Here is a 22,887-nt window from a genome sequence, read left to right on the forward strand (position 1 = left end):
CCCATCAGTGCCACCCATCAGTGCCGCCTATCAGTGCCACATATCAGTGTCCATCAATGCCACCTCATCAGTGCCACTTCATTGGTGCCACCTCATCAGTGCCCATCAGTGCCGCCTTATCATTGCCCATCAGTGTAACCCCATCAGTGCCCATCAGTGAAGGAGAAAACGTACTTATTTACAAAGTTTTGAAACTGAAACAAAAAAAAAAATTTTTTTTTAATTTTCAGTATTTTTTTATTTGTTTAGCAAAAAATAAAAACTGCAGAGGTGATCAAATACCACCAAAACAAAGCTCTATTTGTGGGGAAAAAATTATAAAAATTTCATTTGGGTACAGCGTAGCATGACCGCGCAATTGTCACTCAAAATGCAACAGTGCTGAAAGCTCAAAATTGGTCTGGGCAGGAAGGTGTTTAAGTGCCCGGTATTGAAGTGGTTAATATAAATCAGTATTAAATATATCAAATGTAATTGCTTAATACCTGTAAAGTAAAAAAAGAACCTTGGATGCAGGTGCCATCTGAACATAATGAAAGTTGGTGTCAATCATCTTTGACTCCGCCTACACCATATTGATGCACAAAAAAATACACATTTCATGTTCAATCTAAATTTATTGGGAGCTGTAAAACAGTTATTTGGAATTTTATCATTTTTCGTTTGAATTGCTCACACTTTAGAGAGCATACATCAGCTGAGTAATAGAAGCCCTACAGATACTGAAGAACAGGGAAAGATCATGTGACCACACAACTGTGCTGCAGGAAAAAGATATTTAGAAGATTAAAAAAAAAAACAGTGGTATGATATATATGATTTATGTTAATAAATGATGGCATTTAACACTTCTCTGTTTAGTATTAAAGAGATAACAGTAAACAAATAATTTGCTAAAATTGGCCTTTTTCTTATAAAGCAATGTCTTCGGGGTTGGTTATGGATACAAAACATATTTCAGCGTGAGATAACCAACTAATAGAGCACATTAGACAATAAAGCTAAAATAAGAAGCTATATACCTCTTTTAGTAGTCAACATGTACATGGGCATGTGTTTGGGTCTGAGCTGCTTTACATCCCCAAAGAGGTCAAGTTGAATGCAAAAGCTACTCACAAGTAGATCATAAGTCTCAGAAGTAAAGGCAACTCAAAGCAACACAAGAGCTTCTAAAATTTGTCTTCCGTCAAAGTCTGGTTCCCAGGAGCATAAGCCATAAGACTGAGTAACTTGCGTGCAGTTAGTTGTAAATCGGTTGTACAGACCGGGTTACACATATCCAGATAAGTGACAAAAGAAAACATACAGCTGTGCCACTAGTTACCATCCTAGCTGTTCTCACTCTGTGTTTTGTGCTCTAAATGTTAGTTTTTATATTGCCTGATTTTTGGATCGTAATTAGGGATGAGTGTCCAAACAATTTCATAGTAATTTCATAACGTAATTACAGATTTTGCCTCCACCAACATTTTTAATTTTTTGCCAAAAACAATTGTTTTTTATTTTGACGTGGCCAAACAAAGTCATGTCACACTCTGGTGCTGTGTTACCAAGCTGTCACTGTACTTCTATGCAGGTGCACTTGATGCGCACATAGAAAGGAATACTCTAATAAAAGTGCTGATCTCTGCTGTAGTCACGGGAAACCTCTGGCTGAAAATCCCAAAGAATCCAGCACTTCCAGGATTGTTGAATTATAGGCATCACTCAGTTCTTCTATCTGTCAACCCCTACATCACTACTGGGTCCTCTCGTTTAGTGATGTGGAGGCCAGAATAAGGAACCACAGCATGCAGCAGGGGACCGGGAAATCAACACTCCTGAAAGTGTCAGATTCTACAGGTTCTTCAGCTGCCAGTTTCTCTTCAGCCCTGCAGAGATCAGCGGTTTTGGCAGTAGGAGAGGTCTTTTATTGCATAACAAATTGTGTTAACTACAATTCTATTACTAAACTACAAGTGCGTTTTAATAAATATATGTATCTTCGTTCACCAAACTAACACTCCAGGGTAAGAATCATTATTTTCAAAAAAAAAAACAATGAAAGTTCATTTCAGCCGAGTCCACAGGGAGAACCAGTGAAAGTTATAAAGGACAGCAGAGTCTTCCAGTGTCACCAGCAGAAATGCACATAATCTGTAGCCGAGTCTTCAAGAAGTCCAAAGCAGACACTAGGAGAGAACATGGAGCAGAATCAAAAGCTGTAATAACAAGTGGGCATAAGATGAATCAAGGTCATGGATAAAGCCGATGTCCGAAACTGGTTAAGTAGCAGTACAGAGCAGGATCCAAAGTGAGGACAGGGTAAGCCAGGTCAGACTACAGAATCATATGTAGGTCAGTTCATAGGAAACACACTGAAGACATGCCAGCATGAGTCAAGCCATCCCTTAAACAGGTCCATTTGTTGTCAATGCTAACCCTGGGTGTGTACACATGTTCGCACACACTCTAACATATGCACTACTGCATGCAGGTGAGTGCCTAGCCATGATTCTCTTCTCAAAGCTGCAAGCAAAGATGCACACAGGTGCCATGAGCCAGCTGGCCAACATGTATTCCCTGATACCCAGAGTATATTCCTACAGAATGTCTCACTGGGCATTGGGCAGAACATGGCCTGATAGGTCATACACATACGCAGCACACAGGTTAGGACACAGGGAACACACTGAAGACCAGTAAGTGTTGATACTGAGGCAATCTGTTAAATAGACTGTTTATTATAGTTAATGCTAATGCACACATCACTTACACATTGCGCAGCACACACTTGAGCTCTTGCACACAGGTGCATACCTAGCCATGACTCTGTTGGCAGAGCCACGAGCAAAGATATGCATAGGGGGCCCCAAGCTAGCTGGCCAACAAGTATTCCCTCGTTTCTATAAAAATATTCTCAGAAAAAGTCCCACCAGGCAGTGGGCAGTTGGAGTGGTAGGTTGTACACAAAGAAAACCACCGTTTTCTTCTGTTGCAAAAAAAAATGTCCTCCCAGTTCTTCTGGATTTTTTTCAGCTTTAAGGTTACTAAAACTTTGAAAGGAATTCGTTGAGAAATACTGACCTAACTGCAGATGTCATGACTGCAAGCTTTCCCTGAAAATTAGCATTACTAAAATCTGAGCACTTTTTTAGTTGTGTACTATGGCAAAATGTGCACTTTAAAAGCCTATTTTTTTCTCTGTGATAATCTGATAGTGTGTACTGTACATGAAAATCTTTATAATCTGATAGTGTGTACTGTACATGAAAATCTTTATAATCTGATAGTGTGTACTGTACATGAAAATCTTTTTGTTTCCATAAGTGTCATTCCTATAAAAAATATGTGCACTGCCTATAGAAGTCTATCATTTTCCTGTTGGGTGGAATCTGGTTGCCCGGGGCAGTGCACAGGACCTGTTCTCCAATGCAATTGTTGGAACAGCATGATGCACACCTATTGCTGCTGAATCTCTTGCATTGATTTCTCCAGTCTTGACAAACGTAAGATAAATTCAGTGAAAATATATGGCATGTGTTTTAGCTCCTCTGTATAAGCCTGACTCACATGGCTTTCTAGGAAAATCTTTCACATGAAATTTTAATAGAAACTGAGATGCGTAAAAGTGGCAGCTGTCACTAGATTGACATTTATCTTAAAAGGGAAACTAGGAAAACCTTAGACCTGCTCAGCACTGCTTGAAAGGTTGACCAGGCTCTTCAAATGCAAGTACATAAATGTCTCAGCTGTAGGTTGATGCCATGCTCATTCAGGGAAAGTTAAATGTCTAACCACTATTACTGTAAAGCAGCATGAAGAAGAACACCTTTCAGGGAGCTCTGTATAATGTTAAAATGGTGGAATGGTATTGCTACATCAGTCATGACTGCTTCTCAGACACTACTTCATAGAATTCCTTACACTATCTTGCACTTATAAGAGCTAATAATCCTGAAACAGCTTGTATGCATGTTGGATAAATGTCTCTGTATGTTAGGATGTTTTTGTGCCAAGTGGCCCTGGATGCCTAATATGCCATTAGATGCAACTAAATGGCCAAAAAATGTTTTGCCTAAATCTCTACTTTAAATTGGTTGTTAACCCACTTCTACTAAATCCTCCCATCCTCTCTGTACCATTATAAATTAGTGTGCCTGTGTTATGTAAAAAAAAAAATCTGCCCGAGTCTGTACCTATATGAATGTGGCTCCTGGTGCTCAGCTGGCTGAGTATAACCAGGCAGGCAGGGAAGAGGAGACGCAGACCCAGTAGAGCAGGGCTGTGGATGACAGAGGTACGTATGCTGACCACGGTATCAGGGCTTAGCATCCCTAATATATATTGTGGTCAGCTTACAGGAGGAAGGGTATAACCAGGCAGGCAGGGAAGAGGAGACGCAGACCCAGTAGAGCAGGGCTGTGGATGACAGAGGTACGTATGCTGACCACGGTGTCAGGGCTCAGCATCCCTAATATATATCGTGGTCAGCTTACAGGAGGAAGGGTATAACCAGGCAGGATCAGCCAGGTTTATTAGGTGATAGAAGGGGCCAAATGACACAGCACAAGCATTGTGTTGTAGAACATGCTTTAAGGGAACAAAATTATATTTTTTGTGTTTTTTTTCTTTTTTTGTGAGCTAACAAACGTTTTAATAGGGCCATGTTTTACTGATGTTAAATGGATGCATGATGTTACATCACTTTCTGTGGGAATATAAAAAAAGGAAGTATGTTTTTACACCCTTTCAACATCTCCACCTTTATGTCTTATTAAAGTGAATTTTTCCATAAGTGTAATGCTTCTGCATAAATGAATTCCCAATAAACCTTCTGTTATTAAAAAGCAGTCTTTAAAGCAATAGTAAAGCCTTGGTTTTAAAAATAAAATAAAAAAAAAACTTTATACTTACCTGCTCTGTGCAGTGGTTTCAGACCTGCTCATCTCAGGTCCCACCCCGGTGCTCTTGGCTCCCCAAAACCCCCACTGGGTGCCCCCCACAGCAAGAAATTGACTGTGGGGGCACGCTTCTGACAGGCGACTGTGTGTCCATCCGCACACAGTGCTGCGATTCGGCTCCACCCCCTCCATCCCCTGATTTGCTCACAAGCTATGATTAACAACAGTGGGGCAGGGTCCCACTGCTGCCAAAAGCCAACCAGGGGTATGAGTCCCCAGAGAGGCAAGACTCTTGTGGACATCACTGGATGGAAAGTGGGCTCACATAGTTGCACATAGTACTCATGAAAATAAAAAACCTTGGGCCTTTACAACCACTTTAAGCTCCCGGTATGTGACATTTCCTACTCTGATGATGTCTGATGTCATCAGTCTGTTGCAGGCAGAAGAAAACTTTTCTTGTCTCCCCTTCCCCACTGATCAGGCCACAATATTATACCCTTGTAACAAGTCACATGGTGAGTGGAAGCAAAAAGGGGCTGATCTGTGTCAAGTACTTGTGAACTCAACCAAGAAATACACAGGCACCCATATTTTCATGATTGTTTTAATCTCTTGAATGATTCCCAAAAAAAGATGTCTCCTTCTAGACAAAAAAAAGTAGAAGGGGGGCATTTTCAAGGAAAATGTTGTCATCTCTGGATATTGTATTAAAATGTTACATATTACTTCACATGGAAAATTATACCTGATGGTAGAGCAATTTTAATTGAACTGCTAGATATAAGAGATGTTAAGCTCTCAAGTTGTAATTTAGTATTATATTGGGGATAATATATATGCTACTTGTCTACAAAGGCAGAAACATTATTTTACTATGGGATTCTTCCTCCCAGCTCTTCAATGACAAGCATATTCGTTTATGTAATCCCCAACATTGAACTTCTCTCATTAGCTTTCTTTTGGTCTGCGTCGTTTGGTATATCTGTTCCATAGCTGCAAAAATTACATGACCCAAAACAAAAATGACAGGCACCACTCAAGACTCCACCAGGTCCTCTTGCATGGCAAAGTGCTTGGAGTGCCGACAAGGACAGACCTCGCCCCAGCTCAAAACATCTAGTAGGGAAAGAAAGTCCTAAAAGTCGCACATTGCGCCAAAACCCTGTGAGTAGGTGTATGACAGGCTCAGTCTGGACTCCAATCAGGCCACACCCCAAATGGATTTCACTCTGCCCCAGAACCTAATCATGGGGATCATGATTAAACTCTGAGGGGCAAAGTTAAACGCATTGGGGCCCGGGCTGGTTGGAGTCCAGGCTGAGGATGTCATACACCTCCTCACAGGGTTTTGCCGCGATGTACGACTTTTAGGACCTCCTTTCCCTACTGCAAAAATGGCACATTGATCTTGCCAGGAATCCAGTGCTGTCTCGTGTTTTCTACAGTATTATCGTAAACAGCATTATCAGGCTTGCACAGTATACATTTGTGGATTGCAGACCACCTCCCTCCAATGTTGTGGAGAAAATAGGAAGGGGAGGTATTCTGTACTCCTAACACACTTCACGTCCAAGGGTGACAAAACTCTATAGATACGGTTCAGTGCGTGACTGTTACCTTACGGGAGAAAGTGTATTACTGGCAAGAATATCAAGTGAAAATGAACAAAAACCCAAAAAATGACTAATGCAGACACCACATCTAAGGACTAGTAAGCTGCAATTTGTTAATGCCTAACCCCACGTTTAACTGAGATACGTAAAAGTGGCAGCTATCTTCAGATTGACATTTAACTTAAAAGGAGACTAGGAAAACCTTAGACCTGCTCAGCACTGCTTGAAAGGTTGACCAGGCTCGTCACATGCAAGTTTGTAAAAGTCTTAGGCCGCGTACACACGGGCGGATTGTCTGCCCAACTTAGTCCGCTGAAACGTGTTTCAGCGGACAATCCGCTCGTGTGTGGGCTTCAGCGGACTTTTTCAGCGGACAGTCTGGCGGACTAAGTCTTTCGGAATTTCCGTAATTTTGTCCGTCCAAACTTGGTTTCAGCGGACAGTCCGCTCGTGTGTAGGCAAGTTGGACGGACTAAGTATGGCGCATGCTCAGAAAGGATTTACACGCCGAAGGTTGCATTGCAGTGTATTGGACGTCGAATTTCTAGTCCCGTCGTACGTGCCGTACACGTCATCGCGCAAGCTTTCGGCGGACTGTCTGCTCATCGTGTGTGGTCAAGTCCGTTCATTCAAAAGTAGGACGTATTGTCTGTCGGATTGTCTGACGAACTTAGTTGGCCAGACAATCCGCCCGCGTGTACGCGGCCTTAGCTTTTAAAGCTGTACGTTTTACATTTTAAAGTTGTAGGTTGACGCCATGCTCATTCAGGGAAAGTTAAATGTCTAACCCCTGTTACTGTAAAGCCGTATGAAGGAAAACGACTTTCTGCAAGCTCTGTATGTTGTTTGTCTGCAGATCCTTGCTGGACACTTTTTTAGAGCCACTGTTGCCCCTGTGTACATGTCAAGTGGTGGAATGGTGTAGCTTCATCAATCATGACTGTTTGCTTCCCAAGCACTACTTTCTAGAAAGTTTTACACCACTTTTCACTTATAAGAGCTAATAATTCTGAAACAGCTGTGTGCAGGTTAAATTTCTCTAAATGTTAGTTTGTATTTGTGCCAAGTGGTCCTGGATGTCTAATTGACTTTCCATTCACAGGAAGTTTTGTATTCTATGAATCATGATGTCATTCATAGAATACATCCCATGTAGGGCTGAGCAGCGATGAGCCTGACTCTATTTTGTTCCGGGTGCGGGACAGGAACTCTCCATCCCACTGCTTGGGTAGACTTAGGCAAGCCATACACGGCTCGAACCTCGACCAGTTCAGCAGGAACCAGCTGAGATTCGAACCCTGTATGGGCAGGCTGAATGTAGCAAGTTGATCGATTGATCAACGTGGGTACAACCACCATGCTGTTTTTTACCTGCAGTTATCAGTAAGGGCTGCTATAGCCACTAGCAATAGTTACTGTCTTCTCCTGGCGGGGACAGCTTTCCCCGCCCCCGCTGGAAGAATACAATGGCTCGGCAAGAGGGATTCCCACATCAACAATGTCTGTGGTTGCAGCAAAGAAATTTGCACCATGTATGGCTGGCATTAGACACACTATAACTCAGGCCTACAGGCCAATAATTGACTTATCTGATAGGAATCGTCCAATATTCTGTTCTGTTCTGGTGTAAAGAAACTTGTATTCATGTTTGCCGTCATTTATTCTTATAGATTAATAAATTGCTCTATTCAGATTTATCTTTTTTTTTTCTCCTTGCTTTCCTTTTTACCGGCCAATCATTAACATTATTTCATGTTTTGTTCTTTGGAATCTTTACGGAAAATTGTGGCTATCTTTTTGACTGAATAAACATTGTTTGATGGAAACTGCAAATGATTACTCCCCTATTTATTCGTGTGCCATGCTGACATCTTTGCATTTGTCTGGAGCTACAAAATTCTCTTTGTTAAAGGTTAACTACAGTGGTATTTCAGTTAGTATAGATTGTATCCAAAGCTTTAAAAACAAAACACAAAAATCTGTTCACATGATGACAGAGCTGCCTGTATGGATGGCTACCTTTAAACTTTTTTTTTTATTCTTCCCTGCAAAATATAAAAGGTTTAGAAAATCACAGAATAGCTATAATAATTTGACAACCTTTTTTTTATTGTCTGTTGATGCGTTCGTTGATGTCCCATGGCACTTATTAGGCCCCTTTCACACATGCGGACGATATGTCCGTATTTCATCCATCCGTTTGCGGATGAAATACGGGCATACATTCATCCCTATGGGATAGCGGGTGTCTGCGGATGAACATCCGCAGACACCCGATTTCGTCCGCCTCCGCTACTGTCCGATTCTGCAGATGGAGGAAAATCCTATTTTTCTATCCGTCTGCAGAGCGGATCGGATGAAGACGGACAGACGGTCCGTGCGCATCCGATTCCCATAGAGGAGAGCGGAGAGCTGACAGGGCGGTCCCTGCACAGTGTGCGGAGACCGCCCTGTCCGACGCTGGCTCAGCGGGGACAACGGAGCGATCCCCGCTGAGCGAGCGGATCATCACGGGGCGGATCATTACTGATCCGTCCCGTGTGAAAGGGGCCTAAAGGTTTTGGTAGCTTCTGGTTTTTCATCAGTTATTTACAAAATTCTTAAATTTATTTGTACATAAACCTTTGTGCTGATTTTCTGACGACTTCAGTCCTATATATTCAATAATATGCCAATGTAAATATAATATATGCAGTAATTGGTCTGATCCAAATATCCAATGAACCTGCTTCTATAATTGTTTATATTATTCTGAACGGAGAATGTATGTTTGTCCATTTTGAGGCACACGGAGTTCAGTGTGTTTCAAGTGAGATGTCCAGAAATAATTATTGCTCAACTTTGGTCGTTAAGCCCCCACCCCCAACTATTTACTTGGTTAGTGTAAAAAACAAAACAAAAAATAACTATTAACTAGAAAGCCAAACTACTCACCTAAATCCGTGGTCACGTGATGCACCGGCAGCCATGTGGCCACTTCCTATTGGCGGTCCAATAGCCGGATCGTCTCAGACTGCGCAGCATCATTTCCAAAGAAGGAATTAGTCAGTGTGGGCATAGTCTGCAGTCCTGGATTCATTGGTTGTCACTTCTAAAAGAAGCTAGGGGCACAGACAGCTGAGTTAGGTAAGGTTAGGTAAGGTTAGTAAAAGAAGAGCTGCACAAGATATTTTATATGGCAAATAAAAAACTGATAAATTGGAGGGTTGTTAATTTATCAAGAAGATGGGTTTAAATCTGTCAGTACCATGAGGTTTAAATGATCTTGTATGTCTAGTCTAATGCAGGCCATACACACTACAACTTTCATAAGCAATTTTCAGCTTTCACTTGCTAATATGAATAAACTAAGGTAACATCATTAGGTAAGATCATTCATGAATTTGATTGCACTGAAAACTTGTATTCACACTGTAACAAAACAATGGTTTGAAGAAAATAAATGTTATTGAATAGAAATTAATCAATACCATGAATGCCATCAAGCAACCTGATAGAAAGTGATTTGAATTTTATACTACGCTCAGTCAAGGGTTTTTCAAATCAATTGTATTATTTATTTGATTTTTGATTTTTTAAGTTTGTCAGAAAATCTAAGTTTAAATATGAAATTGCTACTTGTATGGACAGCAAATGAGCCAGAGGTTATGACCCACACTATTTGTGCTCAATGACAGGTTGTATACTTTATGGTTTGTTTTTATATTCATTAGAAAATATAAAAATTCTCGTGGCTGCATCTATTAACTTGCATGTAGATCTATTATGAATTTTATACAAAACAGTCTGAAGGAAATGCACATGGTTGCTTCCTTGTGTATTCCATACAGGTAAAAATATGCAGCATGAAAGTGTATGTTTAGTTAGCCTGAGATCACCATTTATCAATTTGTAAAAGTAAGTAGTCTTTTTTTGGTCTTTCAAAACAAGCAAACACTTTAAAGTGTTAGTAATCTGTCCTTTTCCATTTTTACCTACAGAGTTGTTTATAATAAAGCTTACCTGTAGGTCAAATGAATATCTCCTAAACATGCACTGTTTAGAAGGTTATAATGGCGAGCAACAGCCAGTGACCCCACCGGTGCATGCACTCTGAAGGAATGGCATACCTCCCTCAGAGTTGTGTGCAGCTGCTAAAACTGCTGCGCAAATGCGCGAGTGACGTCATTGCGGCTTGTTTACTAGCGAGTTTACTACCGCTTTAAGTTTTCTTCAGCAAAAATAAAGGCAAAACAGTTCATAGGCCAGGTAAAATTAACACCACAAAATGGCTCACTGTCAGTATCTCGGTCCTACACTTTACAGTTTAGAGTTCCTGTCTGTTTCAGGGTATAAGACAAGCCTCTGGAGCAAAACAGAATCTGTCTCCACACACCCCACACTTTCTCACAGCTGTGGACTATTGCGCTGCTCCCCATAGATAGGCATTGACTCCTTCCTGACGCTTGTCAAACCTCCCTTGTAGGTGGGTTATTCCATGCAGTCAGTCAGGCTCTTTTCCGCTCAGTTTCTCCAGACCTCAGAATTCTGTGTACCAAATGAGGATTTACCAATCCAGAGAGTACTGTTTATCAGTCCTCTAGGTCTGGACTACCCTGGAACCTCTTATGCTGCCTGGATGAGAAACCATGAGTAATAAAAATGACTCCCGAACTCTTCCAAAAAATGACCACAACCTAAATAGAAAGGAAATATATCTTCCGTCCAGGACCCATCCCTTCTGTCCTGTACAGTTTGGAGATAAATATAGTATAAAAACTTTTTTGGTATATGGTAGTCTGGAGTGCCCCCAAACTTCTACTACCAGTACGTTTTTAAAGCTTTGCCCAGTCAAAAAGGCCATGCATTTAGTTGGATTGGACACTTGGATGCTGCTGTAGCTGTGTGTGAATACCCCTTAATGAAGCTAGGTATTCATTAATACATCATCAAAGTGTTACTAAACCCAGCATTCACTATATCTGGTCTCCCACAGTACACAGAACATGGAAATGCTATATATATTTTTTTTAAATATAAACTGCTAAATACCTTTTCTCATCAGCAGTATATAGCAGTCTTGTGATTGTTATCAGTGTCCAGCCGAGCATTGGTTAAACTTTTGTAGAAGGAGTTTTCATTTTCCCGTGAATGTCCAATAAGGATGCCGGACCCCTGACCCTCTGGACAGTTCTGATTGGCCCTGTGCTGTTCACATTAACTCTCCCAAGAAAAAACAACTCTCTAGCAATACACACCAAACTGAGCATGTGCAGAGTGACTCCACTAACTCTTAAGTCTTATCCGGAGAGGTTTTGTGGAGGCAAAATGCAAGAAGGGGAGGATCGGAGAAGACAAGATCAAATAGCCTTTTTACACAATGCAGAGGCCATGCTTATAGTAGTAAGGAGCAGAGTGCATATCATTGCTTTCATTCTGTTAATTTACTGACCAATCAGCAAGCTGGGTGTAGAGAGAAGACATCACTGTATTCCTTAAACATTCTATAACAAACAAAAAGTGGTGTCACCCCCCTGGCTGTGCTGTCTAGCAAGGATGTATAAATCTCCGGACTGAACAAATATATACATCTATGACAGGTAAAACAGCTCTCTTATATGCATTTCATATTACGTGCATTTCATCTGTGTATTTAGCTTATTGCCTGGAGTTCATCTTTAACCAGTCACATGGCAGGGAATCTGAAAAGCAGAGAGATACGCACTTAACCACAGAGGAAAGTGAGGAGGTTTTATAGAAAATGATCAACTCCATTACCTGTGGCATATCTGTCACTGTCCATCTGTCAGTGGTCGAAGTAAGAACAGCCTCCAGATTTGCTGGCAGACTTTTCGCAGCATATTCCGTGATCTTTGAAAAGGTCTTTTAAGGACCCATTTATACTTCTCTGATTTAAAAAAAAAAAAAGTGCATATTTAGTAGGAACTATACAGGCTTAAGTTTAGTTTTGTCTATTCTTATTTTTTTTATGTATACTTTTTAAAGTGTCGCCTTTAAAAAAAAAAATGTTCCCAGCAAAAGAAGACTGTTTAAACCACTTCCTGACCAGTCATGTACCTGGCACGACACTGGACTTCAAGTGGTTGTACCGTTTTTAAAGCCAATGGTCGGCCCTCTTGTACAAGCAGCCGCCTTCCACAGCTTTACTAGGATCTCCCATCCCACCAGAAGTCCCAGTTGACTAGCCGGTGCTTTCGCCTGGTAATCAGAGAGCCAAATAAAGCTATTCAGATAAAACCAAGGCTTCCTTCAGTCTAAAGTATAGAAAATGAATTATATACTTGATTCAGGTCAGTGACTAGAATCATTGAACCAGTAGGGCCAACAGAGCAGCCGGAAAACATTTACAGGAGAGGTCAGCATTGACAGGCTTCATATTTCTCTCATATCTGGTTTCCTTAAAACAATACAAAATATGCATTCTAGATAAGAACTGCATCATTGAAAATGCTGGTACAAAACTGCCCATGTGCTTTATATGTAGTTTAAATCCATGTTAGTGTAAACTGAATGTCCTTTGCGTTCAGAGGCTTTTCTAATTTTATAGTGACTTACATACATTTTCAGACAATGGTAATTTAGTAAATTACAGTAGGGCCACTACACACACCAAAGGCATCCTTTTACGAAGTTTCTGATTAATAAACAAAACCATTGTCTTGGATAAGTTCAACTTTAAAAATAATTAATAAATGCACATTTTTTTGCAGGTAAAAAAAAAATGTTTTTTTACTATTTTTTTTTTTTTTGTAGGAGCTTAGAAAGGATGGAACATGCAATCAGCAGATTGCAGGTGCATGACTCCTGCAGACTGTCGGTGAAGCTGTCTGCTCATACCTCATATGGACAGGCAGTTACACAATGACAGGGAGAATCAATAAACTACCTAGATCGCTCAACAGTGCCCTGGTAGTTCATTGAGAACTACAAGCCATCAGTCGCAAAGGCTGTCAGTACTTGTAGTTCAATCTTTCACAGAACTCTGAATGAATGATGTGGCCATGTGGGCAAAGCGCTCTTTTCAAATAGTGAAAGCAGGTGCGGGTAGATTTTGGAAATTATCTTTTGGTACAGTATTCATCAAATGACTTTTTTTTCAAATATATACAGTATCTCACAAAAGTGAGTACACCCCTCACATTTTTGTTAATATTTTATTATCTCTTTTCATGTGACAACACTGAAGAATTTACACTTTGCTACAATGTAAAGTAGTGAGTGTACAGCTTGTAAAATAGTGTACATTTGCTGTCCCCTCAAAATAACCCAACACAGCCATTCATGTCTAAACTGCTGGCAACAAAAGCGAGTACACCCCTAAGTTAAAATGTTCAAATTGGGCCCAATTAGCCATTTTCCCTCCCCGGTGTCATGTGAAGCTTTAGTGTTACAAGGTCACAGGTGTGGATGGGGAGCAGGTGCGTTAATATCGGTGTTATCACTCTCACTCTCATATACTGGTCACTGGAAGTTAAACATGGCACCTCATGGCAAAGAACTCTGAGGATCTGAAAAAAGTAATTGTTGCTCTACGTAAAGATGGCCTAGGTGTCAGGTCACCTAGAGCCCAGGTGACCGATGCACACCGTAGGGCTTAGGAGTGCACCGCAAGGTTGTGGACCCTACGGCTGACTGCTGCAGACGGGGGACAGATCCCACTGGGGTAAGAGCGTAAGTTTCCCTGGGGCGCGGAGTCTAAGAGCCAGCAGGTGTTCACCAGCACCTCTGGTGGTGAGGATGGACTTGGCTGCAACTGGCTCCAGGTCGCGACCCCCAGGGTCCCCCAGCTCACACCCACAGTAGGCAACAGGAGGATAGGGATGGTGAGAGACAAAGCCAAGGTCGGGGCCACAAGCAGACAAGAATAGTCGGGTACACGCCAAAAGGTCAGGATCACAGGCAAACAGGGATAGTCAAGACACGCCAAAGTCGGTAACGGAAAACCGTAGCAGAGCACACGGCAGGAAGCTAACACACAAAGGTTGATCAGCAGGATAGGCTAGCAGTGCACAGGTTAATATAGAGTTGTCTGATAGGAGCTAGGGTGGAGCCATGCCAGAGGATGGATATAAAAGCAGTCAGGTGAGACTCGGCTGGTCTCTAGAAATGAACACATGCAGACAGGTAAGCAGACGAACTCTATTGCATAACCATGACACTAGGCTGTAGGAAGATTGCCGAGACCCTGAAACTGAGCTACAACATGGTGGCCAAGACCATACATCGCTTTAACAGGACAGGTTCCACTCAGAACAGGCCTCGCCATGGTTGACCAAAGAAGTTGAATGCACATGCTCAGCGTCATAACCAGTTGTCTTTTGGAAATAGATGTATGAGTGCTGCCAGCATTGCTGCAGAGGCTGAAGTGGTGAGGGGGTCAGCCTGTCAGTGCTGAGACCATTTGCCGCACACTGCATCAAATTGTTCTGCAATTGGAATTGCATTTGGAGTGCAAAGACAAGTGTGTCTTGCCTACAGTCAAGCATGGTGGTGGGAGTGTCGTGGTCAGGGGTTGCATGCTGGCACTGGGGAGCTACAGTTCATTGAGGGAACCATGAATGCCAACATGTACTGTGACATACTGAAGCAGAACATGATCCCCTCCCTTTGGAGACTGGGTCGCAGGGCAATAATCCAACATAACAACCTAAAAGGCACCTCCAAGACGACCACTGCCTTGCTATAGAAGCTGAAAGTAAAGGTGATGGACTGGCCAAGCATGTCTCCAGACCTAAACCCTATTCAGCTTCTGTGGGGAGTGCAATGTCTCCAACATCCACCAGCTCCGTGATGTCATGGAGGAGTGGAAGAGGACTCCAGTGTCAACCTGTGAAGCTCTGGTGAACTCCATGCCCAAGAGGGTTAAAGCAGTGCTGGAAAATAATTGTGGCCACACAAAATATTGACACTTTGGGCCAATTTGGACATTTTCTAGAGGTGTACCCACTTTTGTTGCCAGAGGTTTAGACATTAATGGGTGTGTGTTGTTATTTTGAGGGGACAGCACATTTATGCTGTTATACAAACTTGTACACTCATTACTTTATATTGTAGCAAAGTGCAATTATTTCGGTGTTGTCACATGAAAAGATATAATAAAATATTTACAAAAATGTGAGGGGTATATTCACTTCTGTGAGATACTGTGTGCATATATATTAACCTGTAAACGCATTTTTTTTTTTACACTACTGCTAGTTTCATGGAGTTTGACTATATTACATACTTTTCCTATTTTTACAGTGTTGTCCAAGATAAATTTTGTGCGATCATTAACATTTGTGTGGAAAGTCTACATGATGTAATGACGGAGGACCCAGAGACAAATACCTACAAAGAGTAAGTGAAAAAATATGTTAAATGTTTTATTTCTAGTATTACAGTCACTGATAATGAGAAAAAATGGAGACATTAGAAAAGAGATTCTTAAAGTTTAATTAAATGTAAAACTTTTTTTTTGTTTTAAATAGAGTGCAGAAGAATTAGAACACCAGTCAGTTTTTATTGCTGTCTTTGCCGTTCGTAGAGAGATTCACCCTCTCTATTTGCTTCTTAGTTTCAAGTTGTATTCACTGCTTCTTAAAGTTTATGGTACCGTTAACTTAATATTGAAATTAGGTGCTTGTACTTTTATGTAACTGCTGGAAAATCCAGCCTTTTATATTTTTTTTATTTTTACATTAATGGGTGAACTAATTGGTGATTTTGCCAGCCCCCTTTCTATACTAACTCAAACTGGCCATGCAAAGAATGAAAGTAGTTCCAAGCTGGAGTGGTCAGTTTTTCAGTTTGCTGTGCACCATGCCTGAAGTTACAGGATGCTGTGCCAATGCAAACGCACCTGTGTAATCCGTAATCAATTTACCTACCACGCCCTTCTGTGTTGATTGACAAAGGCTTCTGCTGCATTCAATATACACAGCAGGGCTGGGCAGGTTTAAAGGAAAACATGGAGGCTGAAATTTTGGAAACAGTGAAAAAAATTCATTGTGGAGTAGTTTTATAAATTTAAAGTCATTTTGTTACACTGGGAAGGTAAAATGCAGCGTAAATAAGGCTTGTAAAACAAGTACAGCTTATTTAGTAAATAAACTAAACTTTTTAAAATGTTATTTTTTATTGCAAATGGAATAAAAAGGACTGTATATGTTAAAACCATTTCAACTATACATAATAAAAGGAATCTACCCCTTTCCCTCACAATAATTTATTGATTCCTGCCAATATGCATTTTACGTTGACAATGCTGATACAGAAGCATATATTGCAAGCTTGATCAATTTTCTACTAAACTAATGGGTACCATTTTATCTGTAAATGAAGGTATTGCATATTTTTGGGAGACTATGGTTTGTAACACTTCCTTACTTGAAGATGTTGCTGGTGAAGAAACACTGTGATGATCCAGAAGCAGAAAGAGTGTTTCTGTAATGAGAACTCTGGGGGGGAGAAGCTACTCACACTTTTGTTCTGGTCGTCATCATTTAATTCCATAAAATATTTTTTTGTGTCTTTAGGGCACCTCTGGTATGCACGAATGTGTTGTAGCATTTGGAAAATAATATTTATTCTCATAATATTTGGAAATTGCAGCTTTGCTCTCAGGATTTTCACTGTCAAAATGTTCCCATGCTATAGATGTTGGTCTCACCATTTTATTGAGAGGAGGAAAAGAAATAACAATTTATGGGCCAGACTATAGGGAAACCTTATGCTGTGATGGTGGAGAACATTAAAAGGAATAATTTAAAGGTTAAAAAAAAGATAAACTAATTTTATCAGATAAATTTACCCTCTTACCTATCAATTCGGGCCTGAGAGGACAGAAACTAACATCTACTCTATTGCCACAATCACCCAACTGTAGGAGGTACAAGATACAGCCCACAAGCAAACTAAACTGCAGGCTTTCCTCTGTAGTGCCTCCTAGTGGCAGAAATGCATTGCGAAGTAAAGTATTACTTGAACTGTATCCCAGGATTTGCCTATCTTAAGCTGAGAGGTCTTGCAATAATTTACAAATCTACATAAAGTCTCAGAAGTCTTTATTAAGCCTTTCATGTTATATAGTTTGAATACCATGTCATAGATGTATCACTTATCATTGTACAACTTTTTCGACTGTTTCCCATCTCTCCACCTACCTAAACATTGTTGCTGACCAAGTACACCCCTTACCACGGACTTGATCGCTGTGGGGATACCCGCAATCGTCTCACAGGGAGGAAGAACGGGGGGATGCTAATGTTAACAAGCATCTCCACGTTCTGCCTAGTGACAGTGTCACTTATCTCTGCTCCCTTCCGGCACTGGAAGCCTGCGCTGTAGCCAACTTTCAACTATAGCACAGGCGGAAAGTGGTTAAGTGAGGCCTCCAGAACTTGACACAGTATTTCGAAATGTGGTCTGACTAAAAATTGCACTGTTTGCTCTCATATTGTTGGGGGTGTTGTGGTGGGGTGATATTTAATTGCAGACCCTATTTAATCACAGTAAAACAATAAAATACAGAAATAAAGCTCTATAAGAACCTTGTTGTATTTACTACACTCTAATACAGGACTGAGGATTTTTTTTTTATCATGAATGACCAGGTATCCAATACAAATCCCATAGCTCAGTCATGCGTACATTTCCAGTACAGATGCTCCATGAACCATGTAATCAGAGGCTCATGTGTGCAGCATTTTATCCGACAATGTTACCTAGCCAACCTACAAGTAATAAACATGTTTCCAAAAATAAAACCAGGCTCTTGAATTGTATGGAGAATATTCCAGTTCTGCCTGCTTGAAGGACCGTCTGCTTGAGTTTGTCATTTAAATGCTAGCTGATTCAGTACTGTAAATGTATATGTGCCTTACTGTGAGGAGTGTTGTATGATGTTGCTGTGCTGCTCATAGGCAAGGTAAAATAGAAATGCTGTAAGCGTAAGTTAGAAAATTGGCTAAAGCAGTATTAAACACAAAACAAATGTTAATATATTGCAGTTTATCAATCCCTAAGGCTCCATTCACATCTAGGCATATGGGGGACGACAATCAAGGTAAAAACTAATAAATAGATGCGCAGGATGGCAGTCGCCCAAAAGAAGCTCCTGTATTTCTTTTGGGTGACAGCCATCCCACGGTTCTGTTCATATGTTTTTTTTCACAATTCTCGCCCAACGAATCATGTGAAAATCGCGCTGCATTTTGGGGGCTATTGAAATCGACAGGCAATTCCCCAGGAATGCATGGTGTCCTGCCATTTGTCACTTTAGTGAATCGCGGGTAGAATCATGGCGATTCAGAACGCAGAGATGTGCGAGATGTGACGCACTGGTAGTAAGTCTTTTTTTTTTTCCTGCCTCTAAAAGCCCTTGACACTGATAAAAGCCTGTGTGTGCATGGACTATAACTACTGCTAACTTGCAGGGGAGTTTAGAGGCAGAAAAAAAATGTCTGACACCCCTAAGAGCAGCTGCAAAAACCTCCAGTATGCATGAGGCCTATGAAGGACCTCAATAACAACTTAAAGGACCTTTGTAAAAAAAAAAAGCCAGTGTGGTCAGTTCCAGTTTCCAGGGCTATTGCAAACTGTCAGTATAAGCTCTCTGTTTATTCCTCGTAAAGGCAGTTACACTAGCCGCCCAGCCACCGCAGTTATACTGCAGCAGGTTGGCTTGGCTGGGCAAATCACCGTAGTTGTACATCGCTCCTTTAAGACGTTAAGCGTAAATTGATTTGTTTGCGCAAAAGTTATAGCGTCTACAAAATATGGGATAGATTTATGGCATTTTTATTATTATTTTGTTTTTTACTAGTAATGACGGCGATCTGCGATATTGTGGCTGACAAGTTGGCCACTTTTGACACATTGTTTGGGATCATTGACATTTATACAGCGATCAGTGCTATAAAAATGCACTGATTACTGCATAAATGTCACTGGCAGGGAAGGGGTTAACTCTAGGGGGCAAACAAGTGATTAACTGTGTTCCCTAGGTGTGTTCTAACTGTAGGGGGGATAGGACTGTCTAGGAGGAGAAAGAGATCGGTGTTCATACTTGGTAGATCGGTGTTCATACTTGCCCGCCAGGCACTCGCATTGGCTGCGGGCGTGCTCCTCTGGCGGTGCGAGCCCGACCCCAATGGCCAAAAGGCGAAGTGACGTAAGGTAACATTGTTTCGCCTGGCTGGGAATGGAGAATGTTGCTAAACAATATCCCTATTTTCCAAAAATAAACCATACACATTCACTATCTAATTGCCCTGTAGTTAATTTCTCATTAAATTGTTCCTGTGTTTCCTTGCCTCCTAATAACATCTTTGAGCTCCTCTTATTTTACCACTCATTTCCATTTGTTTGAAATGAGCATTTCACATTAGTTGTGGACTGGGCTCTGCACACTATACAGTGCCTTGCTAAACTATTCACCCCCATTGGCTTTTTACCTATTTTGTTACATTACAGCCTTTAGTTCAATGCTTTTTTAATATGAATTATATGTGATGGATCAGAACACAATAGTCTAAGTTGGTGAAGTAAAATTAGAAAATATATACATCAAACTATTTTTCAGAAATCAAAACTGATAATTGGCATGTGCGTATGTATTCACCCCCTTTGTTATGAAGCCAATAAAAAGCTCTGGTGCAACCAATTACTTTCAGAAGTCACATAATTAGTGAAATGATGTCCACCTGTGTGCAATCTAAGTGTTGCATGATCTGTCATTACATATCCACACCTTTTTGAAAGGCCCCAGAGGCTGCAAACAAGGAAAAGAAGAGATGAATAAAAACTTACCAATGCATGCACCCCTCTCAGTTTTAAATAGTTTGTTTTTGCCATGAGCCCTCTGTCATATTTTCTGGCCAGCTTGGTCTGTTAGAAAGTAAGGAAATTTGAAAAAAGAACAGACTTACTGGCCGGATCACCAGCTGAAGATAAAGAAAAAGGGAAACAAAGGTAGCCACCACATTCAAGAATTGGTAAGCTGCAATATAATACATTTTTGTTTTGGGGTTTATTCTCCTTATTCTCCAAAAAAAGAGGGAGAAAGGAAATTATATTACCTACTAAGGGAAGCAATTCCTTTTTTGTACCATTTTTATATCTACAAGTTGTAAATAGTGAATATCTTTCATAACCCCAAAGGTAAAAGAACTCCACTAAGCACGGTTTCTGTCAGTGTGCTTCTAAATTAAAGGAGGTCACTGGAAATAACATTTTCCACTTTTTTAGACATATTTGATGAAACGAGGAAGTAACCTAATGCTTTTAGACAACGTAATTACAAATATGGTTCTTCCTTATAAGGTCATATGTGTTAGGCCCCTTTCAGTCCAAGCAGATACGCCTGCTCGGGGGGGGGGATCTCTCTGCTGATCCCCGTTGAGCAGGCGGATGACAGGTCTGTGACCTTTCAATGCTGACTGGACAAGGACAAGGACTGCTCTCTTCTATGAGAGGTCAGATGGAAAATCGCTGCATGTCCGTTTACTTCCAATTGTCATCCGATCCGCTGGATGGATGACGAACAACTCACCATACGTCTTCTTTTACCAGATTTTATTGGATCGAATGCCCAGCAGGTGTCCGCTGACATCTGCCACCCCATAGAAAACAATGGGTGGTCCCACCGGGTCCACCGGCAAAGTAGACAGACGGACCCCATCGGTCCGCTGGTGTGAAAGGGGCCTTAAAGTGAGAATAGAATATCTTCTCAAAAACCCTGAACTCTGTGTCTCCCAATAAAAGCAAAATCGTTATTCAATCTTGTTCGTTCAGTGACCAAAAAGCATGGTTTTTGTCACACTATTATTGTTAAAGACAAAACTTGGGAAGTAAAAGATTGACCCACCCACTCCCTGAATTGCTTGGGTTCAATGGTGGGGTGCCCTCTTTGTACACTTTAATATACAGAACATTCTGGACTGCCTCACTATGTATACGGTGCAGTACCTTAGTTTCTTCACACCACTCCACTCTCAATGCTGTGCTGTATGTTATATATGCCATACAACTAATCATCGCAGTATTGTTCATACCACTGAGACAGAATTCCAGATTGGGCAGGTTGCCAGATTTCTTTTTTTTTTTTGAGGAGTGTTTTTTATTTTTTTTTACCAATTTTATCTCTCACACCTGGCTATCCTCCTATGGACCAGAGCAATTTCTATATTTCTGCTATGGACCAGTTTAATCAGAGATAAATCTGTATATTACTTTTTTCAGGCCAGACAAGGTTTTCTTCTGGTTATATTTGTTTGCAATAATATTTGTTATGCTATCTGTAGACAAAAAAGTAATACAACCTAAGGCTGGATTCACACCTATGCATTTTTTTGTGCTTTTTTGCATTTTGCAGATTTGCTCTACAGAACGTCTTCCATAGGAAACCATGTTAAATGAACTGTAGTGCAAATCTGCAAAATGCAAAAAGCACTAAAACTGCATAGGTGTGAATCCAGCCTTGAAAAGTACTTTTGTTTTCCTTATATATTACTTATTATGTATATAATAAAAATGTTACTGCAGATTAAAAAGTATAAATTTCATTCTGCTATTTGTCTCATTTAAAATTACACTAAAATTAATCTGGTATGCAGTATTTAATAATTAAATAATTAACAAGCAAATCAAATAAAGAATTTTTTTCTTAAGTATCAACAATTGAAAAAAAAAAAACAATAAGTAGGTTTTCATTAGCGCTGACTGGGGTAAACTAAGGCCAGGTACACGATATTGTTTTTTTATTTGTGCAACCCCATGAATGCTTATAGGAAATACTGTGCTATCCTAAAAAAAAATAGCGGCCAGTACTACAATTCCAACAAAATTGTGTAAATATATGCGGTACATGAAATATCTAAACAGCCAATATTCATATCAGCATACCGCAGTGCAAATAAGAAAAATATAACTGACAAAATAATACTTATGAACATAGTCCAAATTGGTGAACGTTCATATACAATATTGATTGTGTGAACAAAATCCAAAGGTTTACTTAAACACTTACAGACCGGAAGATTTGGCTGCTTAACCACTTAAGGACCAGGCCTCTTTTTCAGACTCTGTGTTTGGTGGTTATAAGTAATTTTCTAGCAAAAAAAAACTTTTTTTTTTCTAACACACTAGAGAATAAAATGGCGGTCATTGCAATACTTTTTTTCACACCGCAGTGGTCTTATAAGTGCACTTTTCTTTGGAAAAAATTAACTTTTTTGAATAAAAAAAATAAGACAACAGTAAAATTAGCACATTCTTTTATATATTGTGACAATGTTACGCCGAGTAAATTGATACCCAACATGTCACGCTTCATAATTGCGCCCGCTCGTGGAATGGTGTCAAACTTTTAGCCTCAAAAATCTCCATAAGGCTGCTTTCACACTGCA

General features: G+C 40.5%; 1 protein-coding gene across 1 annotated transcript in view; it reads left to right on the top strand.

Moving 5' to 3' along the window:
- IPO11 (importin 11) overlaps nucleotides 1-22,887 on the top strand; it is a 703,238-nt gene that overhangs the window by 498,642 nt on the left and 181,709 nt on the right. The window contains exon 28 of the mRNA XM_077462617.1: nucleotides 15,743-15,838. Coding sequence (XP_077318743.1) covers nucleotides 15,743-15,838 — 96 coding nt within the window. The remainder of the gene's footprint in view (nucleotides 1-15,742; nucleotides 15,839-22,887) is intronic.

The sequence above is a fragment of the Lithobates pipiens genome, unplaced genomic scaffold (genome assembly GCF_037356315.1).
Source record: "Lithobates pipiens isolate NorthernLeopardFrog02 unplaced genomic scaffold, aLitPip1_a1.2 Scaffold_3, whole genome shotgun sequence".
NCBI classification, from domain to species: Eukaryota; Metazoa; Chordata; class Amphibia; order Anura; family Ranidae; genus Lithobates; species Lithobates pipiens.